Genomic DNA, 20,502 nt, shown 5'->3' with positions numbered 1-20,502 from the left:
GAAGTGAATAGAGAATTCGGAGAAATGAGATATGTAAGCAGAGGTGGGGAACAGCAGCAAGGCATGAGGCATTTGCGGGGCCATGCCAAGAAAGCCGTGAGGAGCCACTGGAGAGTTTTAAGAAGGGAGTCAGATTCAGATCTGCCTTTTAGAGAAATCATCCTGGGGGCACAGAGGACAATGGAAGGGAGTGAGACATAGCCAGGTCAGGTAGCAGCAAAGATGGTGAAGAAGTGAGAGGACAGGGGCCAGCCCTGTGGCGCAGCAGTTAAGTGCGCATGTTCCTATTCTCGGCGGCCAGGGGTTCGCCGGTTCACATCCCAGGTGTGGACATGGCATCGCTTGGCAAGCCATGCTGTGGTAGGCGTCCCACATATAAAGGAGAGGAACATGGGCATGGATGTTAGCTCAGGGCCAGTCTTCCTCAGCAAAAAAAGGAGGATTGGAGGATTAGCAGTAGTTAGCTCAGGGATAATCTTCCTCCAAAAAAAGAAAAAAGAAGTGAGAGGACAGACCAGAGAAAGAAGGAGGGAAAATCAACTATACTTGGGCATTGATTGGGTTGACTGTGAAGATGCAGGAATGGTCAAGGTTGACAGGTATGGGATGGTGGGGCTGGTCACTAAGGCAAGGAGCAGGGTGGGAGCAGGAGGAAGATGTCCCTTGAGACCTAGCACCAGGCAAATTCCTCAGGATCCACAGGGATAAAAAACCACCCCATCTTCAACTATCCTATGGCAGTGCTGTCCAAGAGACCCTTCCGTAATGATGGAAATGTTCTTTGTCTGCACTATCCGATATGGTAGCCATCAGCCACATGTGCCTACCTGGGTCATACAACTGAAGAACTGAATTTTTTGTTTAATTACTACGTATTTACATTTAAATAGCTTCATGTGGCTAATGGGTACTACACTGAACAGCAGACCTATAGTGTCACTGAGAAGATAATTCTTACTAGCAAAACAGCTACATGTCTACTTCTCTGCAAGTAGATCGTGGTGTTTTGATTTCTCTCCACATTTACTGAACACTCAGACACTGTGTTAAATGCATCATTTCATTTACTCCCCCTCAACAAGCTTAATGGGTTAAATCACAATGATTACAACTATTCCCACTTTACAGAAGGGTGTTACAACTTCCCTATATGTAACAAAGCCAGGATGAGGACCCAGATCCATGTGGCTCAGCCATACCAGGCATGGCAAAATGGCAGCCTGTTGTACACACGATGTTCTTTAAAAATTCTGAATTTGTTGCTAACATCTAAAATCATGGAATTTGACACTGAAATCAAGATTTCCAGTTTCTCTTTAAGAACGTGAAAAATCAGCAACACCAGGCTACATTCTGGTATGACCACACTCAGCTGGAGCTGGGGGGATGCCTGCACTAGTGCCCACCCAATGGGCCTCCCAGGCATTTGAGTTTGCGATCCCTGTGAATTTACCTGAAGACAAGGATATGGCCTCAAACCATTTCCACTCCTCAGTACAAGCCACACAACAGGCACTCATAAGACTTTTTTTTTTTTTTTGAGGAAGATTAGCCCTGAGCTAACATCTGCCACCAATCCTCCTCTTTTTGCTGAGGAAGACTGGCCCTGAGCTAACATCCCTGCCCATCTTCCTCTGTTTTTTTCATTCGTGGGACGCCTGCCACAGCATGGCTTGATAAGCGGTGTCTAGGTCCACGCCTGGGATTCGAACCGGCAAACCCCAGGCCACTGAAGCAGAGCACGTGAACTTAACTGCTATGCCACCAGGCCGGCCCCATAAGACTTCTTTTAATGTTACCACTCATTGGCAATTTTCCATATGATACTTGTCCCATTAAGGACTTCCTCATTGGGTCAGGCCAAGCTCCTGGATGACACAGAAACTGGACACTCTGCCTGCAAGCAACCCACAGGGCACTGGCCAGGGGCCTCCAGGAAGTCAGACATAGCCACCTCGAGGTAGGAAATACCTCCTGGACCCTCCTCACTTCACAGGACTGTGGCGAGGGGCAAATAAAACAAAGACACCACAGTGTTTTAAAGAGAACCTCAAATGTTTGCCTTATTATTCTCTCCATTGCCTGCATCAGGCCCCTCATCCCTGAAACCTCTTACAAACCATGACCTTAACACAAGAGGGCTGGCCAAAAGGACAGGGCACAACCAGCTACCACAGCTTGAGCCCTCACTCCGTGCGGGACACTATACTGTCTCACATCGTTATCTCATTGAGCCCTCACAACAATACTACTCTTGTCCCCATTTCACAGGCCAGGAAACTGAGGCTCAAAGAGGATAAGTGACTTGCCCAAAGACACAGTGCCAGGTAGTCTGACCCCCAAGTGGGTGCCCTGAACCTCTATGCCAGAGGAGGAAAAAACACACAATCCCCCTTCCTGGCAAGAAGCACAGGGCTGCAACAGCTCACAGCGTACGCCCACGGTGCAGGGCGTGGAATCGGTTTCGCACGCCCCCAAAGAAGTGTTTGGGATTGCCTGGTTCCGCTGGCCGATTTCGTGGGCTCGACGCCATGAGGGAAACAGCGGTTCCCACAGAGTAGTTCTTAAAAAGGTGGGTACTGGGTGGCACAGACCAGGGAGGGGAGGGCGGGAGCTCAGCCATTAAGTCATGTTGTGGCTTCAACAACCCTCTCCGCGCGGGGTCGCGGTCCCCATCCGTGACAAGAAGACTGCGCGCGGCGCGAGAAGCGGGGGGACGCCGGCTGGGCGGGGGCTGGGGCTGGGGCGCACCTGGATGTCCTCGATCATGTCGGGCGTGAAGAGCTCGCGGGTTAGCAGAGCGTCCCAGAGCGAGTCCACCTGCAGCTCGCGGACCAGCCTCAGCCGGCTCCGCCGCAGGAGCTGCCGGTCGGCCTCGTTCATGGCAGATAGACGGCGGGGACCCGGGCCGCCTCCGTCCGCTTCCGGGCCTCGGCCAGCGCGCCCGCCCGCGCCCCAAGATCCGCCCCCAGACCGGCCACAGCATTGCGCCCCGCCCCCTCACCTCCCCTTCCCCCCACCCCCGGGTCCCGCCCCCAGGCCTGCCCCCGCCCCCGCCTCCCGCCCACTAGGCTCCGCCTCCGCGCCCCGCCCCAGGACACACCCAGAGGCCCCGCCCCGCTCCAGGCTCCGCCTCCGCGCCCCGCCCCCAGGACACACCCCGAGGCCCCGCCCCGCTCCAGGCTCCGCCGCCGCGCCCCGCCCCGCCCCCAGGACACCCCCCCCCGAGGCCCCGCCCCGCTCCAGGCTCCGCCTCCGCTCCCCGCCCCCAGGACACACCCCGAGGCCCCGCCCCGCTCCAGGCTCCGCCTCCGCGCCCCGCCCCGCCCCCAGGACACACCCCGAGGCCCTGCCCCGCACCAGGCTCCGCCCCCGCACCACTGCCCCGCCCCCAGGATACACGCACACCCCCGCGGCTGCCGCCGCCAGCCCCTAAGCAGACCAACTCGGAGCAGGTGACAGTGCTGGTAAGAGGGCCAGCCATGCATGGAGCCATGGTCTGTCCCGCCCCATTCAACCTCTTCCCAAGTATAGCTGCCCTCTAGCCCCCTCCAGTGCCCACAAGAAAACCATAATTCTCCTGCCCCACTTCCGTGCCCAGATCTCGTAGTTTACTGTTCCAAACTCCGTGTCTCATCCAGAGAAGCCAATATTATAACGTCTTCCGTTCCCTTCTTCCCTCCTTCCCACCCTAACACCTCCCACAAAGAAAAAACACTGGCAGAAATCTAGTCCTCTCAACTCCCAGTTTGTAGGGCTCATTTCCACATTTCAAAAATGATTGCCCCTGTTTCTTGAGCATTTGCTAAGTCTCAGCCATTGTGCTAGCCATTTTATATTGCATTATCTCATTTATTTCCTGACTACAATCCTAGCAGGGAAGTACTATTCTTTTCCCCAACTTTACAGATGTGGACGCTGGGGCTCAAGGAAGTGGTCACCGTTCAAAGTCGCAGAAGTAGTACGTAGCAGAGGCAGGCAGGATTTAAACCCGAAGCTAACTCAAGTCCACCGTAGAATGTATTCTCTCGAGCAGCAAAACCTCAGCCTCATTCATTCATTTATTCCACAAATATTTATTGAGATTCTGTCTGTGCTGAGATCCGTGCAGGCACTGAGAATATATAGGGGAACAAAACAGACAAAAAGTCCCTGGGCCCGGACTGGTGGCGTGATGGTTAAGTTCAGTGTGCTGCGCTTCTGCGGCCCAGGGTTTGTGGGTTTGGATCCTGGGCATGGACCTACAGCACTCATCAAAGCCCTGCTGTGGTGGCGACCCACAAACAAAAAATAGAGGAAGACTGGCACAGATGTTAGCTCAGGGCGAATCTTCCTCAAGCAAAATGAGGAGGATTGGCAACAGGTGTTAGCTCAGGGCCAATCTTCCTCACCAAAGGAAAAAAAGAAAGCCCTGCCCTTACAAGCTTACATTCCAGTAGGAGGAGATAGACGATAAACAATATAAAGAAAAGATATATGTTACATAGTGATAAATGCAAAGGAGATTAAAAACAGGGCAGGTGGATATAAAATCTCTTTCTTTATATCCCCAAGGAAACTCATTGGCTCAATGAAAGCTTACCTCATTCACCTGTGACTCCCATGCCCCTCCACCCACACACAAAGCCCTTTCCCGTGCTAAGGGCAAGGCCTGGCCCATTCTGGGTGGAGCTCGCTTTTTGGTAAACGGGTTTAGGAGTCCTGGATTCTAGGCCGTGGGCGAGTCCCTGCCCTTCTCTGGGCCTTAGTCTCCAAATCAGCATATGGAAGAGTTAGACTAGAAAAGATCCCTAAGGCCCCTTCCAGCTCTGACGCTCTAGGATTCTATGAATAGGGTTAAAGAGAACAGGGACCAACGATTGCTTCCCCAACCTAGCAACTGTTGCTAGACGAGGGCCATCTCCTGGTAGGAGTGGAAACTCCTCCCCGGATCGGGGAGGTCTTTTGGGCATCCCATCATGCATCGCCACTTTGCCTCGCTAGCAGGCACGTTTTGGCCTCTTTGGTCACGACCGTCGCTTTGATCCAGCCAGAGAGCGCGCCTCGTTCCTATGGCAACCGCGCCTGGCCCACGCGCAGACGGCGGGTGACAAGGGTCAAAACAGATTCTCAAAGTGGAAGCTTTCGACCCATTCAGTCCGCGCCTTCTGTGCGCCAAGCCTTTAAGTGTCACGTGACTCTCCTCCGGCTGGTCCCCTCCTCTTTCCCCTCCCCAGGCCCCGGCGAGCGCTCGTGTGGACCGGAGGCTCCCTGCTCGGCGGACTAACTGGAGCACCGAGGCTGCAGCCGCTTAGGCCGGTGCCCTTTCCCGGTAACTCCTTCCCCGCGTGACGCGCGGAGCCGCAGATTCGGCAGGGCCGGGCAGGCTCGGGGATCTCCCGTCGGTTCCTCGCTCCTGGTCCCCGCTGGGCCCGAGGGGAACCGGGAGCCGACAGGGCCCGGCCCAGGGCTCTCGCGGGGCAGCGGGGGAGGCAGCTGTCTCTTGAAGGGTTGCGACCTCCGGCGGGAGCTTGAGGCGGGGCCGAGACCTAGAGCGCGTCTCTGGGGGCAGCTGCCGGGTCCAGGGATACTGCCCGAGGGCGGTAGCCTACCTGTTGGGCAGGTTGTTTCCTGCCCTGGGGCCGGCATGGTCGAGCTGTCAGCCAAAGAACTTCACGGCTCCCCGCCCCTTGGGCCCTCTGACTGAAGGCGACTGACACAGTTGAATAAGGCAGTGATTGCACTGCGTGGTAGAAAAAATACTGTTAATAGGTACCACTTACTGATTGTTGGCCCTGTGCTCAGTAAATCCTTTACGCACGTTTAACTCTCGTGGTGATCCTTTCAAGGTGGTATTATTCACCCCCATTTTACGAATAAGGTCACTGAGGCTTAGCAAGTTTAAGTAACTCGCCCAAGGTCGTAAAGTGATGGATCCCAATCTTAGTCTCGTTCCAGAGACCATGTACTAAACCAGCAGCCTTCCCGATTTTTAGCGCGCTATACGTGTTGGTGAGGATGGAATAGGTCATAGGTGCCTTAACAAGGAAGAAATTCATTTGTTTTAGGATTTTATTCAGCATGCATGCAGTCCTGATTGGCCATTAGGTGAGTCAATTTCGTGAGGATTCCCATGCAGCATTTAGACTTCCACTTACCAACATCCACCGCTGTCAACAGCTTTGACTCCCTTAAGTAAGGTGTCACGTTAGACGCTTGAACCTTAAAACTTTCATAATTTATGGGAAGTCTGGATAAATATGGTCCTTGAAAAATCATTGTATGATGTCTCAAAGATTGTAATCCTGGAGTGTAAATGTGTGTGCAATACAGCACTACTTTATCCATTAACCAGCCAGGATTATTTCCAAAGCCAACACTGAATTCAGTCATTACACTCACCAGAGATGAAGCTTTAACATTTGAAGACAGTGCCTGGTCTACACTCTGCCATTAATCCCCGTTCACCAGGAGTATTTCCAAAACCAACATTGAATTCAGTCACTACACTCAGGCGAGATGAAGCTTTAACATTTGAAGACCGTGCCTGGTCTACACCCTGCCATTAATCCCCCTTCACGTAGAAAACTAAATTTTTTCTCGCCACTTTTTCTCATCTGAGATCTCCATTTATAATGACCATGTTGCTCATGATTAAATTAAAGAGCAGCTTCTCATTTTCTTGTTCAACTGATGAAAAAGAACAGAATTGGAGCTTACCAAGTCATAATCGCACAGTTTTTTGAAAGTGTTTCACTTTCATATTTGTACTTGTTTAACCCGTGAGAACATCACAACTCGCTCGTTTTGTGGTTTTGCACACGGTAAATCTTATGATTTCATGAATTTATTTAGCACGCACTCAGTGAGGTGTTCTTAAGCCACGTATTTTAAATTTAAACTATTGTTGTCAGAATAAGTGAAATAGTGTTTGAGACGTAGTCACCTTGATTTTCCTATGTATGTTTTCCCACATTTGCTTATTATTTCTTCATCTCATTCATTTTCAGTCATTTCTAAAGCTTTTCTAATCCAAGGATTCTGGAGGGTTGCTGTTAATTCTTATTGCTCATCTTTTCATCTATAATAGTTCTTATTTGCGGTATTCGAAAATAGTAGTGAGATTTTGATTTTAAAAAATAGAGTCAAGCAGCTTGACACTTCTTGCAAAGTATCTTTTGTTTGTTTTGCTTTTCATCTATATATCTTCTATCTCTACGTAAAAAGCAAGATTGTCCAGGTTTCTACCACTGAAACTTACTGCCTCTTCAATCATTTCAGCTCTGGAAAGGAAGAGAAATGGAAGTGAAAAAGTTGAGCATTTCCTGGCAGTTCTTGCTAGTTCTGGTTCTGATCCTGCACATTCTCTCTGCGTTGGATTTTGACCCATACAGAGTCCTAGGGGTCAGCCGAACAGCCAGTCAGGCTGATATTAAAAAGGCTTATAAGAAGCTCGCCCGGGAATGGTAGGTGAAACAAAGAAATAGCAGTTTAATATAAGCTAAGCAGTTTTAGAGGGGAATGAAACCTAAAGTATGGTTAGCTTTTGTCTCTGTTTCTGTGTTCCATAAACATATAATATATACGTGTCTAAAATATTTTATTTGGGAGAACTAATGTTCGTGTTATTATATAATTTTTAGTGATGAGACCCCAAGCCTATATTACTATGAAACCCTTTTTTAGGAATTCTTTGACTTAAAGAATTGCCCTAGACACTGTTAGCATATTTAATGTTAAAAAGTAAAGTAGGAGGGAACTTTCATTTTAAAAGTGTGTATGTAGTCAGCAGTGGGTAAGCTACCCATCCCGTGGTGTTATTCATAAAGGAACTCTATGAGATGAGTGTCACTGCCAACGGGAGCACTATCCAATCCTGTTCTCTAATTTATTAATTTTTAAGCTTTCAAAAAAAATTTTAGAGTAAGAACTTTTGCCTTCAATTTAAAGATTATTCAGGAACTGAGTACATTACTTTTAAAAAATTATGCTATAGAAAAATCATAATTTTACCTGTAGATATTGTATGTGGCAGAGAATATACAAGGGTTTGTGAATTAGCAGAGTAGCAATAAATTTAAAACTTGTTTGGACAACATCATCAGTTTTTTCCACGCTTTGGCTATGCTGAAGAAGTAGAAGTGTTGGATTATATAGCTGGAGGGGAGCTTCACGAGGAGGAAAGGCTGGAATGGACAGAGGTGACTACAAGCTGGGTGAACCAACCATAAGTAATGAGAGAGGGTTTGGATGGGAACCATCAGTGAGCATCTGCTGCTGCTAGGTTCCAGGTTCTATGCTTTTTATCTCATTTAAACCTTATAATTACCCCATGAGGGAGGATATTGCTGTCTCTGTCTTATGGGTGAAGAAATCTTGGCTCAGAGTTGTTAAGTCTGTATTACCTCTGGGTTCCATACATAGTTTGACCTTCCGCACCAACAGGTTGTTTATTGCTTTTTGTTTTTTCCTCATTTACCTATCTGGGCAGAGGTATGAGTGAGTGGGTTAATGTCTGGGTCAGTAGGAAGTTATGCAGGAGCAAAGCTGACACATGCAAATGGCATTGCAGGCTGTGTCATGACTCTGCCTGACACCATTATTCTTCAACAAAAGATGTATCTTAGTTTTAAACTGGTTGCAATAAAGGTAAAAGTTTTAGAATATAATGTTTTGAATCCATAAACTCTTTAGACTGTGTTCATATCACGAGGAATCCAGAACTGGATACTAAAAACAATCTCTAATTATGCATGGCCTCTTTCCAGGGACTCTCTTTACAGCAAAGTTGCTTTCTGCATCATTTCAAACTCTTGCCTCTTTGTGTTTAAAGCGAATATATAAATCTTCAGTGAATTCATAAGGTAGCAGCATTCTTTTGGACAGGGTATGGCCTTTGACAACATTTTAAAAGCAGAAATGAGAGCTTTAGCATGTGGGACCTGTTAAAATGTATAGCTTTGACTTTTCTGTCTTCCAGAGCTGAAAAGGGTGTTAAGATATTAATTAAATGAGTCATATGCTTCTCTTCCTTAATTAGATTCTCTCTAGGAGTAATTCATCACCATAGAAATATAGAGTATCATCTAGTGAAAGTCTAAAATTTTGCTTTACCTTTGTGTTTTCACTGTACTATTATTTTCTGCTGTTTTGGCCATGGCAATGTTGTATCACTGAAATAGTTTGTTTCATTTCCTAGTGGTTTCGCATATACTGAAAATACGGGTGTTTCCCAGTTTGACTTTTCCGAAGGAGCTCCAGCAGGGGCATGGTTGACTGTTGAATTGGATTTGTAGCTTTTCTCTATCATGTTTTACTACTTTCTAGTGTTTCCTAAACGTCTCATGCGCTTTCCCCTTGCTTGGTGAAACCATTTAAATTTACTTTTTCTCTCAGGAAAGCTATGTTTCTCTCCCAGTGATTAAGTTTTATCAGAGGTGCTTCTCTTTTGTCATTTACGTTAGCAAAATAAACAACTACTCCTACCCCAAGAAAAACAGGTCATAAAATTTGATTTGAAGCAAATGCTTGTAACGTGGTCAGTCACCTGAACAGTAAATCTATTTGTCTAATATTTTGCTGTATTTCTTTTTCTCCCTTTGTTTTTATTCCCTTAGGGGTAGCTAGACAGCCAGTAGATACCAAGTATGGTATTTTCGTCACTTTGAAATTTAAAGGATGTGTATTATATTGTAGTCTGTGAAATGTTTCATGCACACTGGAAATAGCATTGGACAGTACTTTCCTAGAGCTGAATTTATCTTTTTCTAAATGTTTTCAACTTTGTGGTATCTTCCAGCGATTAGGAAAATACTCCTTATAAACTGAATCTGTCTTGTGGTTTCCTCCCTGTCCTTGGGCCTTGGCTTCCTCTGTTTCAGGATCTGTGGTTCTACCCCAGCTGCCCTCACAACTCTCTCTTTGGTTCAGTCTCCTTAGAAGCCCCTTCCTACCTTTCTCCTGTATGTTAAATCTTCATTTGTATGATTGCATAATTTTTTTCTTCTCAGCCTTTAGCCTAAGTTTGAATATTTAAAGCACCTTTTTTTTTTTGTCATCCAGAAGCATGCTTTGGAACCACCATCTTGTTTCCTTAAGTCATACTATTTTCATTATACCCAGCTGTAATTTTTTCCCACTAATATTCATAACAAGGATTAAGTAGTTGAGAGGAGTGATGTTTTAAATTCAGCAGCCAATCATTTGAAGTTTCTTCCTTTTTAGTGAAATCAGAATATGTGGCACAATGCATTCAAACATGTTCCTGCTAGAATAAGTTGGTCAAGTCATAAAGTTTTTTTATTCTGGTGTACTTGGCGCCGTTTTTAATAGTCATTTGCCTCCCAGTGGATTGTGTCTCTTTCCAGAACCTTTGCTAGAGGAAATTTATTAGAAGTTAGCAGAGGTGATTACATAGAGAATAAGCTCTGTAATAGAGTCTCTTAATAAGATGAACACTGAAAAATCAATCAGTGTAAAACACTGATTTAGATCTTAGGGAGTTCTAAGGAAGTAAAACCCAGCCCCTAATTTCCAGGACTTTAAAATCCCCAAAGCTAAAATTGGTATAAACACAAGCAGATTATAGAATAATATATGACCCCAGGATAGATACAGTTAATTGCCAGCTGTGTATGATGGCAAAAATTAGTTCTAATATTAGTTGCAACTATTAGTTGCAACCACTTTGCGTAAGTTGTAGACTTTTCTCACATCTTGAAACATGTGTCCTTGAAATCATTACCCATTTGTAGGCAAAAGGCAATCACAGGCCACAGGCAGGATGGGATAACCAGAGTCCTGATGAAAACTGAAATGTTCTGATTTGAACATCAGCAGCAAGCTGCTATTTGGAGCATGGTTGTTACTAAACAAATTCACGGTGCATCCTAAAACCTCTTTCCTCTGTCTCCCTGAGTTGTCAGAAGAAATACTTTCATTGATATCATTCTAACATTGGGATGAAATGCTGCCATCCCGGGAGAAGAAGTCAGTTCACTTATGCATAAGTGACTTTACCCTTGAGCCAGCTTTAGCAGCCGCCTTTCCTGGGTGCAATGCTGCTGTACTGTCTGGTGCTGTGAAAATGTGCCCAGCTCAAGTGCTTTTGGAAGTTGCCTGTTTCAGAGTTTGGTTTACTATGTCAATGTGAAGCAAGTGATTGCTTCTACCATTTATTTTTTAAGTAACTGTCCTAACAAAATGGCCTTCGATTTGCCTCTGATGTAGTGAACTGTGTGTACAAGGATGTTAACTGACCATGTGTAGAACATTAAGTCCATTCTCACTGCCTGCCCATTTGTGTTTCAGGCATCCTGACAAAAACAAAGATCCTGGAGCAGAAGACAAGTTCATTCAAATTAGCAAGGCTTACGAGGTATTGTGGCAGACTTTGTGATGCATCCATTAGTTCTGATAAAATATGCCTTAGGTGATCAGTTTTGTGAAGTCCTCTCAGAAAGCAGTGTCTCCTGTGCCCTTGACCCAGTTTCTACATGTTGGTAGAGAGAACATATTTGGCCACATCCAATATGTTGAAACTAGTGCCCGAGCACTTCAGCTCTTGAAAAAAACTGGCCTATTTTAAAGGCTTTAATTGGAGTTGTAGAATTACCCTGAATGTATGTCTGTTTCCTTTTTAGAAACTTACATTACATGCTTGCTTCGGCAGCACGTAGACTGGAAACATTAAAAAATCACAGACCAGGTTCCCATGTTTATTACAGTGACACAAGGTTACAAGTACATTTAAACACAAGATTTTCAACAGTTTTCCAGCATGTCAGCTTAAGTAGGTTGGTCCAGAACACGCGTAAAGATAGGTCCATGGGTCCTGATTTGTGGCGGGTGACGCTCTTCAACAGGCAGTGCTTAGTTCCTAGCATGACACGTCATCCTAAAACAGCTTCTGGAATTCTAGACTTCAGAGTTGTTTCTAAGTAAAACAAAGTCAGCTAACATACAGGACACTGAGCTCAATTCTGTGGCTACTTGTTGGTGTTCGTAGCTTTTCATATCTTGATTTGAAGTATTCCAACTTACATGGTATGACCGAGTCAGCTTTCCTGTGGTTGAGCCCTGGTAATCAACATTACGTTTTTTCTTTATTTTACTGGTGTGTGACTGCATTTAGAACATCTAGCTATGCCATATCTTTCCATTTATTTTCTTCTTATGTCTTCCAAGCTGCTTACAGGAAAGCCCTCTGCGTGAACCTTTTTTTCCATTTTACAGATTTCTTATTTTTTTCCCTTTCTTCACAGATTCTTTCCAATGAAGAAAAGAGATCAAATTACGATCACTATGGAGATGCTGGAGAGAAGCAGGGCTACCAGAAGCAGCAGCAGCAGCGAGAGTACCGCTTCCGCCATTTCCACGAGAATTTTTATTTTGATGAGTCTTTTTTTCATTTCCCTTTTAATTCTGAGCGGCGGGACTCAATTGACGAAAAGTATTTATTGCACTTTTCACATTATGTCAATGAAGTGGTTCCAGATAGTTTCAAGAAACCCTACCTCATTAAGATCACCTCAGACTGGTGCTTTAGCTGCATCCATATCGAGCCTGTTTGGAAAGAAGTGGTTCAAGAACTGGAAGGATTGGGTAAGATAATTTTATTCATTGGAAGATGTTTGTATAGGAGAAGGTGACTTTTGTGTCTCCTGAATTTTGTGGGATGTTGGGGAGAAGGAACAGTTAATGAGATGTCCCTTCACAAATTCACGGTGACTGGTGTTTTCCAGGGACCCATTTTCAGAGAGGGGACTTGTATAGCCACTTTCATTTTGCATTACTAATTTGCAGCTTTCTGTAGTCTCCTAACATCTAGTTGGGGGCCTAATAGATAGGAGAAGCTTAAAAACTATTAGTGGAACAAAGCAGCCCTCCAGCATCAATTTTAATGCCGGTAGGATTTGCAGATTATTCTGTGAGTATTTGCAGGTATTCTTATGGTGTTTCTCTGCGTACTGGTTTGCCAGGGCTGTCATAACAAAATAGCACAGACTGGATGGGTGCAACAACAGACATTTATTTTCTCATAGTTCTTGGGGTTGACGTTCAAGATCCAGGTTTCGACAGGTCTGCTTTCTTCCAAAGCCTCTCTCCGTGGCTGGCAGATGGCTGCCTTCTCCCCGTGTCCTCACACGGTCGTCTCTCTGTGTGTACTTGTGTCTGTGTCTCACTCTCTCTTTCTGTGTCCTAATCTCTTCCTATAAGGACACCAATCCTATTGGACCAGGACCCACTCTAACGACCCATTTTAATTTAATTACTACTTTAAAGGCCCTCTCTCCAAACTCAGTGGTTGGGGCTGAGGGGCCTGGATTTCTCTGGAGAGAGCATATAACTGAAAACCATCTGTTCATTTCTTCTAAAACAGAAATTTTCCACCTGTTGTTCAGAGGTACTTAGATTTGCCAGAGTGCTTTCGTGAGGTTGAATAAAGTTGTTCTTGGAAGATGAGGGAACAAGTTTAGCACCGTGTCTTCCCTGTGGTGGGCGGTCAGTAGATGCTCACTGCTGGTGCATGGCGAGTGAGTGAGAGGTTGAGATCAGGTGGGAGCCACTGGCTGAACCGCTGCTTTATCACAAAGCATAACTGCATTTTAAGCCAGGCGAGGTGCATGCTGAAGACTGTTGAAACTCTTCAGTCTTAGGAGCTGACGTTAAGACCCAATAGCAGAACACAAGCATGAAACCATTGCATAATTTAGGATGGTAGTGTGTTTACACCAGCGTCAGATCAGAGCCAACGTGCCAGGCAAACATATGTGACGTGAAGCAGCATAGCTCAGTGGCTACCACTGTGACCATAGGCTGAGGGGTCAGAGAGAACGGGCTTCAGATCTCACCTCTGTCGTTTACTATCTTTGCGTCTTTGGACAAATTATTTAACCCAAGTGTTTTCATCTCTATAATGGCTTTAATAGTCTCAAATCAACAGATTGTTACAAAGATTAAATGAGGAAAATGTATGTTAAGTGCCTGATACATAGTAAGTACTTAAGAAATGAACCTTAGAGAATTTCTGATTAACTGGGCTTTCTGCTTTACCAAAGTAAAATTTTTTAAAGCACCTATTTTATAAACTTCTTTTAAAAATCTTTCTTAAATGTATTAGTCTACTTTGTTCAACTCACTGACTATCAAGCACCAACTTTTGACTTATTTTTAGTTAATTCTTGAAAGGAGATTAGCAGTTGGCTGGGCAGGGAACAGAGGAGTAACGTTCCAGGCAGAGGAAAGAGCGCAGGCAGGGAAGCAAAGAGCACCCACAGAAGAGCCAAGAGTGGCATGTGACTGGGGTGTGGGTGGGAGAGGAGCACACAGGGAGCATGCTGGGAGCCAGGCAGTGAGGAGGCTGAAAGTCCAGGCTGAGGAAGCTAGACCTTATTTATCATTGGCTTTGGAAATCCTGGACTTAAAAAAAAAAAAAAAGACCTTTATTCTATTTCGTCTACTTTGATAAAGACATCACTAAAGAAATATTCAAAGACTGTGGTTGGATCCTCTTCAGGTGCCTGGTTTTTGGACTTTATTTTATAGTATGTAATAAAGCCAGGAAAAGTATTTAAGTAGAGGAGTGATCTAATCGGAGCTACACTTTTCAAAGCTAGCTTAAAGCTGCATGCAGGACAGATTGAAGAAAGCAAGAATAGAGGTGGGGGGTGGGGGAGCAGTTACCAGCCCTGGCAAGACAGCAACCTTTGGCCTGAACTAGGGTGGTAGGAATAGAGAAGAGAGGACGGGTGTAGGATATTGCAAGGGTGGGATCATAGAGGTCTGGAGGAGCCTGGCTCCTGGAGAGCGTTTGAATGTGAGAAATGAGGAAAAGAGGAGAGAGAGGGTCAAGATTGACTCTGCATTCTGTCTTGAGCTACTGGATGGGCAGGGAATACAGGGAAGAGTTGCATTTGGGGAGAAGTGGTTCTCAACAATAACTACAGCTTGGACATACTGAGTATGCTGACGTGAAAATAACACAAGCATAATAATAATAATAGCCTGTGTTTATTGAGAGTATACCATATGCCAGGCACTGTTGTAAGTATCAACTCACATTAAACAACAACCCTTTGAGGCAGGTGCTGTTGTAATCCATCTTTTACAGATACTTAGCTCACTTTTGGTATCTTGTCAAGGTCCCACAGTTGGTATTTGGCAGAGCTGGGATTCAAACCCAGGTAGTCTGGCTCCACAGTCCACGCGTGGAACATGATGCTGTACGGCCTTTCTGTGCCCTTAAATCTTAGATGATTGAAGATCTTGCCAGTCTTTTGGGTTATTGTGCTATATAATCCTAATAGTCAGGACTCAAAATGACAAGGATAGAAGCAGCCAGATTTAGATCCATAGAAGTGATATTTACTGAATATTTAGTCCGTTCCTCCACTCCACCCCCCAAGTCCCCTGGAAGGCAGGTTTTGACTAAATGTGTTAGATTAGTTTGCTCTATAAACCATTTTCCTCTTTGGAACATTTGGATTCATTGAAGATTCCTAACGGGTTCCACTTGGTTATGGTTGGGAGGCGTTGAGATGTGATCCTTACAGTACCTGTGGCCGTTCCCCGTCCAGGTGAGGCAGCATTATCCTTTAAGACAGTTACTGCAGCAAATGTTTCTATTCTTAGTTGACAGAAGGAGCAGACAATCAAAGATGAGCTGAGAGGTCTGGGGAAGCCTGGACATTATCTCAGAATAACATAAACGCCTGAGTTGCAGTTGAAGGAGAGACAACAGTCCTACCCCAGGAGAAATGCTGCAGCCGTTCAGGTGGAATCTGTGTTCATGCAATTTGGTAATAACTAGCGTGCGAAAGCATCCAGTGTTTATAGACAGCCATGCTGTGAAGGAGGGCCCAGAAACGGTCAGCTGACCTGGAGGAGCTTACTGTTTAGTTGAAGAGAAAATCTGTACCCAGGGAATTCACACCACCCTCACATTTGCACATACAGAATAATACAGAACTGCAGGAGTAAGTAGAGGATGACAAGGAATTCCTTCCATCTTCTCATTTAAAACTTTTTTCTTGATGAACCAGGTACTATATTAGACATTAAAGTGTACATTGTAATAATAGTTTTTAGTGAGCATTTCAGTTGTTTCGCATTATGCTGAATGTTTTGTATGGGTTGTCTTTATCCCCAGAGTAACCCAATGAGGGAGAGACTATTGTTATCCCTATTTTACAGATGAAGAAACTGAGGCCAGGAAGGTTCAGGAAATAGTCGAGGTCACACTGTTCATAAACAGCTGTGTTGGGATGTGGGCCCAGGAGTCTCACTCCCGGGTTCACTCTTTTAACCACTGTGCTGCCCTGCTTCAGAAATTAGTAAAACCTGGTCCTTGCACCCAGGAAACTCACATCGGAGATGCCCTGAATCGTACATCGCACCCAGTGCTTGCTGGGAGGTGCAGACAGAGCTCCCAGAGTGTGAGGGAGGGTGAATGTCTTGAAATCAGACATCATTTCAGGGAAACCCAATCTGGATGATCACGCAGCGATGATTCACCATGGCTTCTTATTTACAAGGAAGGAATAATTCCTCTCTTTCGAGGAACTGCTAAGTACAGAACAATTTCATACTCTCTAGGAAAAGGGGCTACCTGGATATTGGGGGAAAAAATTTTTTTTCTGCTTTAGCTCCATGTCCTTGATTTTGCTTTATGTCGCATGGTTTTGCGTCTTAGTAGTTTATTTACTAACAGGTTTGTAGTTAGCCAGGTCTGACAGTTGTGTATTCTTCTACCTGGCTCTGTAGCCTCCCTTAAGGCATATGCAGAAGTTGAAAGAAAAATGAATGTGTGTATGCTCCAGAGAGGAAACAGAATTTCCCTAAAGGATGTGATACACATGTAGGATTGCATAATGAAGGCAAATATAATTTGGCACCTCAAAATAGAGGCATGACACAGAGATGTTTAGTACTGTACAGAAAGAAGACCCTCCTACAAACTCAAAAAGAGAAGAAAATATTAGTATTTTTAATTCCCCAGGCTCTGCAGATTAGCCAGAAACATCAATCCATATAAAAATCAAATAATATTTCTGAAAGAGATCACATATGCTTTGTCTTTCTTTTAAATTTGCTGCTAAAGTTCCTTCGGATTCTGGGCACCTCCCTGTCATCTAGCCAGGCAGGTTATGCTGAATCTGGATAAGGACATGTGAATAGTTGTACTTGCTGTTCGCCTAGCTGAGCTTGCTTTATGAACCCTGAGCTTTGGAGTGTAGAGAATTTGAAGGCAGAGGAGGAGGGGTGGAACTGTTGTTCACTGTGACTCAGAGACCCTAAGTCAGTGCCAGTCATTGTGGTCATTTCCCAGCTTGAATCTTAGGGAGAAGACAGTGCTGCCAACTTTTCTCACTCTTCCTTCCCAGCTGGGATGGGGGCAGGGCGAGAGTAGACCTGGACTTAATCTGAAGGGGAGAAGTAAAAAGCCTCTAGAGGGGGCTGGCGCCGTGGCTGAGTGGTTAAGTTCGTGCGCCCTGCTGCAGGCGGCCCAAGGTTTTGTCAGTTCGAATCCTGGGCGCAGACATGGCACTGGGCGCAGACATGGCACCGCTCATCAAACCACGCTGAGGCAGCGTCCCACATGCCACAACTAGAAGGACCCACAACTAAGAATATACAACTATGTACCGGGGGGCTTTGGGGAGAAAAAGGAAAAAAAAAATTAGAAAAAAAAAAAGCCTATAGAATTTACGAATGGGATTATAATAGTAAGACTCGAAGTCCTTTGTAGAAATGATCCAAGATAATAGCCTTTTAGATTTGGAAAACATTATGTGTAATGAAGGTGATATATCTAATTCAAAGGACTCAAAGGTAATTTTAAGTAAGAGAAATGAAACCTAATCACTTTTATTCTGTTTTAACTGGAAAAAAGGTATATTATGGGAGCATGGGAAAGGTGGGGAAAGGACAACATAAAGAGCAAGGGTTTGACGTTGTTTCTCACGCTCTGCACAAGGAAGAGGCAGGGTCAGTTGGAGGACGAAATCCACTCACATGGGGCAGTCTCGGTATCAGACTTCACCATGGTCTGGATGAAATAATACTTAATAGTAATAGTTGTGGTTAATTAGGCACCTGCTGTATTCCAGGCTCTGGGTTAGTTTCTTTTTTATATTATGTCATTTAATCCTCACAACAACTTGTTTCCGTTTCACCCATAAGGAGACTGAAGCTCAGAAAGCTTAAATGACTTGCCTAAGGTTGCACAGCTAGTGGGTAGCAGAGCTGATATTTGAATCTGGGTCTGTCTGACTTCAAATGCTTTACTTGATTCATTTATTTGTTTAAAAAAAAGTTGAGTGCCTACTAAGTGTCAGGAACTGTTCTAGATCTTAAGGATAGAGCAGTAAACAAAATAACCAGAAATCCCTGCACTCACAGAACTGCCATTCTGCTGAAGGGAGACAAACAAATAAATACGACGTGCGCTCTGTCCTGTGGCGATACAGTGCGGCGGAGCGGGGCGGGCACCGGGGAGTGCAGGGGAGAGGCTGCAGTGCGAAGTTGGGCAGATGAGGAAGGTCTCGCTGAGAAGGCGGCCCGCAAGGGGCGAGCAGGAGCTTCAGGGGCATCTAGGGGAAGAGCACATTGAACAGCAAGGGCACAAGATCTCTTCAGTTTGCCTTTGCTCTCCCAAGACTGCCTGTGCCCCTTGTCCTGATTCCAGGCCCACCAGCCATCTTTCTGATTACTGATCCTGGTCCCTGTGTGTCCCCAAATCTGGTAGCGGGTACCCTGAATGATGCAGTTACTGGAAAGGTGCGTATTCCCTGGGATCTGTTAATAAATTGGCATCTGGTCTGGGTGGTAATCCCTGGTAAGGTTGATTAGGGTGAGTCGGCCTCTAAGAAATTGACCCCTCCAGTCTTCAAAACCTAGGCTGGAAGAGGTCATTGGAGACGGGAAGGAGCCAGGCTTTGCAGTCAGCTGGGCCTGGGTGCACACTAACTGTGAAGCCAGGTAAGTTTTCCTCAGCCTCTCCAAGCCCCAGTTTCCTCATCCATGACGCTAACAGTCCTTACCACTCGGTGTTTGTGAGTGTGAAAAGTACACTGTATATAAAGTTCTAACTAGAGAGGGCTCAAGACGTGGTAATTCCACCCCTGGGCCTTTGCTGTGTGGCCACTTGACCTCCCTAGGTGGTGTTTCTTCTGACTTTACGTAAGACCAAATCTCTCAGTGTATATGCGCCTGCTATACTCTTGTTCTCTCTTCTGCTCACATCCTTCTTACTATATTCACGCTGTTCCATAGTTATTTCACTGCCTCTAGTGTGATTTACTAATGTACCAGACTTGGCTCTAGAACATCCAGTTTGGATTCTTGTTCTGCAATTTTACCAGCTCTGCAAACGGGGATACATTACTTAACCTCTCTGAATCTTTTATGTTAGCTGTAAAATGAGGGGAGTGGACTGTGTGGTGTCTAAGGTTCCTCCTTTCCGTACCTTGAGATTCTTCAAGGGTCACAGTCAGGTGACCTGCAGATAGATTTGTTTGTATACTCAGCAGTTTTAAAGTGTTATGTTTGTGAGCCAGGCCATTTCCTCAGCAATTCCATTTTTGGAGTTTAACTAGGAAATAATCGCACAAGGGCACGAAGATGTGTATACAAAGATGTACAAGGAAGCCCATCAAAACGCTCCTTATAATGGTCAAAGGCAAAAGGAACATCAAAGTGCAACAGTAAGGAATCGGTTAAATAGATTGATGGCCCAGTTTCAGTGAGCTCCTGCTGTGTGCCACGTTCTGTGCTGGTGCTCGGGGTACATCAGAGAACTAAACAAAGATCCTGCCTTCATGAGGCTTACCTTCTAGCAGAGGGAGACACATGAGAAGCAATCGACGGAATAAGGAAAGTGTGTGAGATGTTAGAAGATGGTAACTGCTATGGAAAAAGGGAAGGTGAGCGAGTTGAGGGGGGATCCTGAGTGTGGGGAGCACAGTTAAATATGGGAGCTGGGTGGGCTTCATTGAGGAGGACTCGCAGGTGGTGAAGGAGTCAGCTACACAGATGTCAGGGAGATACTCCAGGCAGAGGGAACAGCCAGCACCGAGGCCCTACGGCAGGGGCCTGCCAGAGCGTTGAAAGGAGAGCAAGGATGCTGGGGCTGGAGCGAGGTGAGTGTGAGTAGGAGAGGAAGGAGATCAGAGCGGGCCAGGGGCCAAATCACAAAGGGTCTTGTCGGCTTTTCTGACCAGTGTGGCTTTTATTCCGAGTGAAACGGGGAGTCTGCAGGGTTTGAGCAGAGGAGTGATGTGATCTGTGCTTATATTTTAGAAGGAACAGTCTGGCTGCTATGCTGGGAACAGGCTGCAGGGGACAAGGAGAAACAGGGGCACCATTTAGGAGGGTACTGCAGCAACCAGGGAAGAGCGATGATGACTCGGAGGGAGTATCACGAAAGTAGAGGAAAATGGTGGAATTTCTGGTATATTTTAAAGACAGCACCAGCAAGACCCACTGACAGATTGGATGTGGGATGTGAGAGACGAGAGAAGT

The 20,502-nt window shown here is 45.6% G+C and overlaps 2 protein-coding genes across 8 annotated transcripts in view; one reads left to right on the top strand and one right to left on the bottom strand.

Moving 5' to 3' along the window:
* The window catches only part of CASP9 (caspase 9), a 29,648-nt gene extending 26,578 nt beyond the window's left edge, over positions 1-3,070 (bottom strand). For 3 of the 5 annotated variants that reach the window (XR_011433132.1, XR_001380169.3, XM_070252771.1), the window contains exon 1: positions 2,752-3,009. Coding sequence is in view for 3 of the 5 variants with exons in the window: in XM_070252771.1 (XP_070108872.1) it covers positions 2,752-2,883 (132 nt within the window). In the remaining 2 variants the exon portion in view is untranslated. Of the gene's footprint in view, positions 1-2,751 lie in introns of all 5 variants that reach the window. The other 2 variants (XM_005607504.4, XM_070252776.1) reach the window with 2 other exon arrangements.
* Positions 3,071-4,978: 1,908 nt separating this feature from the next.
* The window catches only part of DNAJC16 (DnaJ heat shock protein family (Hsp40) member C16), a 38,597-nt gene continuing 23,073 nt past the window's right edge, over positions 4,979-20,502 (top strand). Inside the window, exons 1-4 of one of the 3 annotated variants that reach the window (XM_001489768.6) lie at positions 4,979-5,311; positions 7,261-7,445; positions 11,290-11,356; positions 12,243-12,582. In XM_001489768.6, the coding sequence (XP_001489818.1) occupies positions 7,279-7,445; positions 11,290-11,356; positions 12,243-12,582 (574 nt within the window). In that variant the 5' untranslated portion in view covers positions 4,979-5,311; positions 7,261-7,278. Of the gene's footprint in view, positions 6,088-7,260; positions 7,446-11,289; positions 11,357-12,242; positions 12,583-20,502 lie in introns of all 3 variants that reach the window. The other 2 variants (XM_023635721.2, XM_070252768.1) reach the window with 2 other exon arrangements.

Source organism: Equus caballus, chromosome 2, assembly GCF_041296265.1.
Source record: "Equus caballus isolate H_3958 breed thoroughbred chromosome 2, TB-T2T, whole genome shotgun sequence".
Lineage (NCBI taxonomy): Eukaryota > Metazoa > Chordata > Mammalia > Perissodactyla > Equidae > Equus > Equus caballus.
Note: the sequence above shows the minus strand (reverse complement) of the source record. Positions and strands in the feature narration are given on the sequence as shown.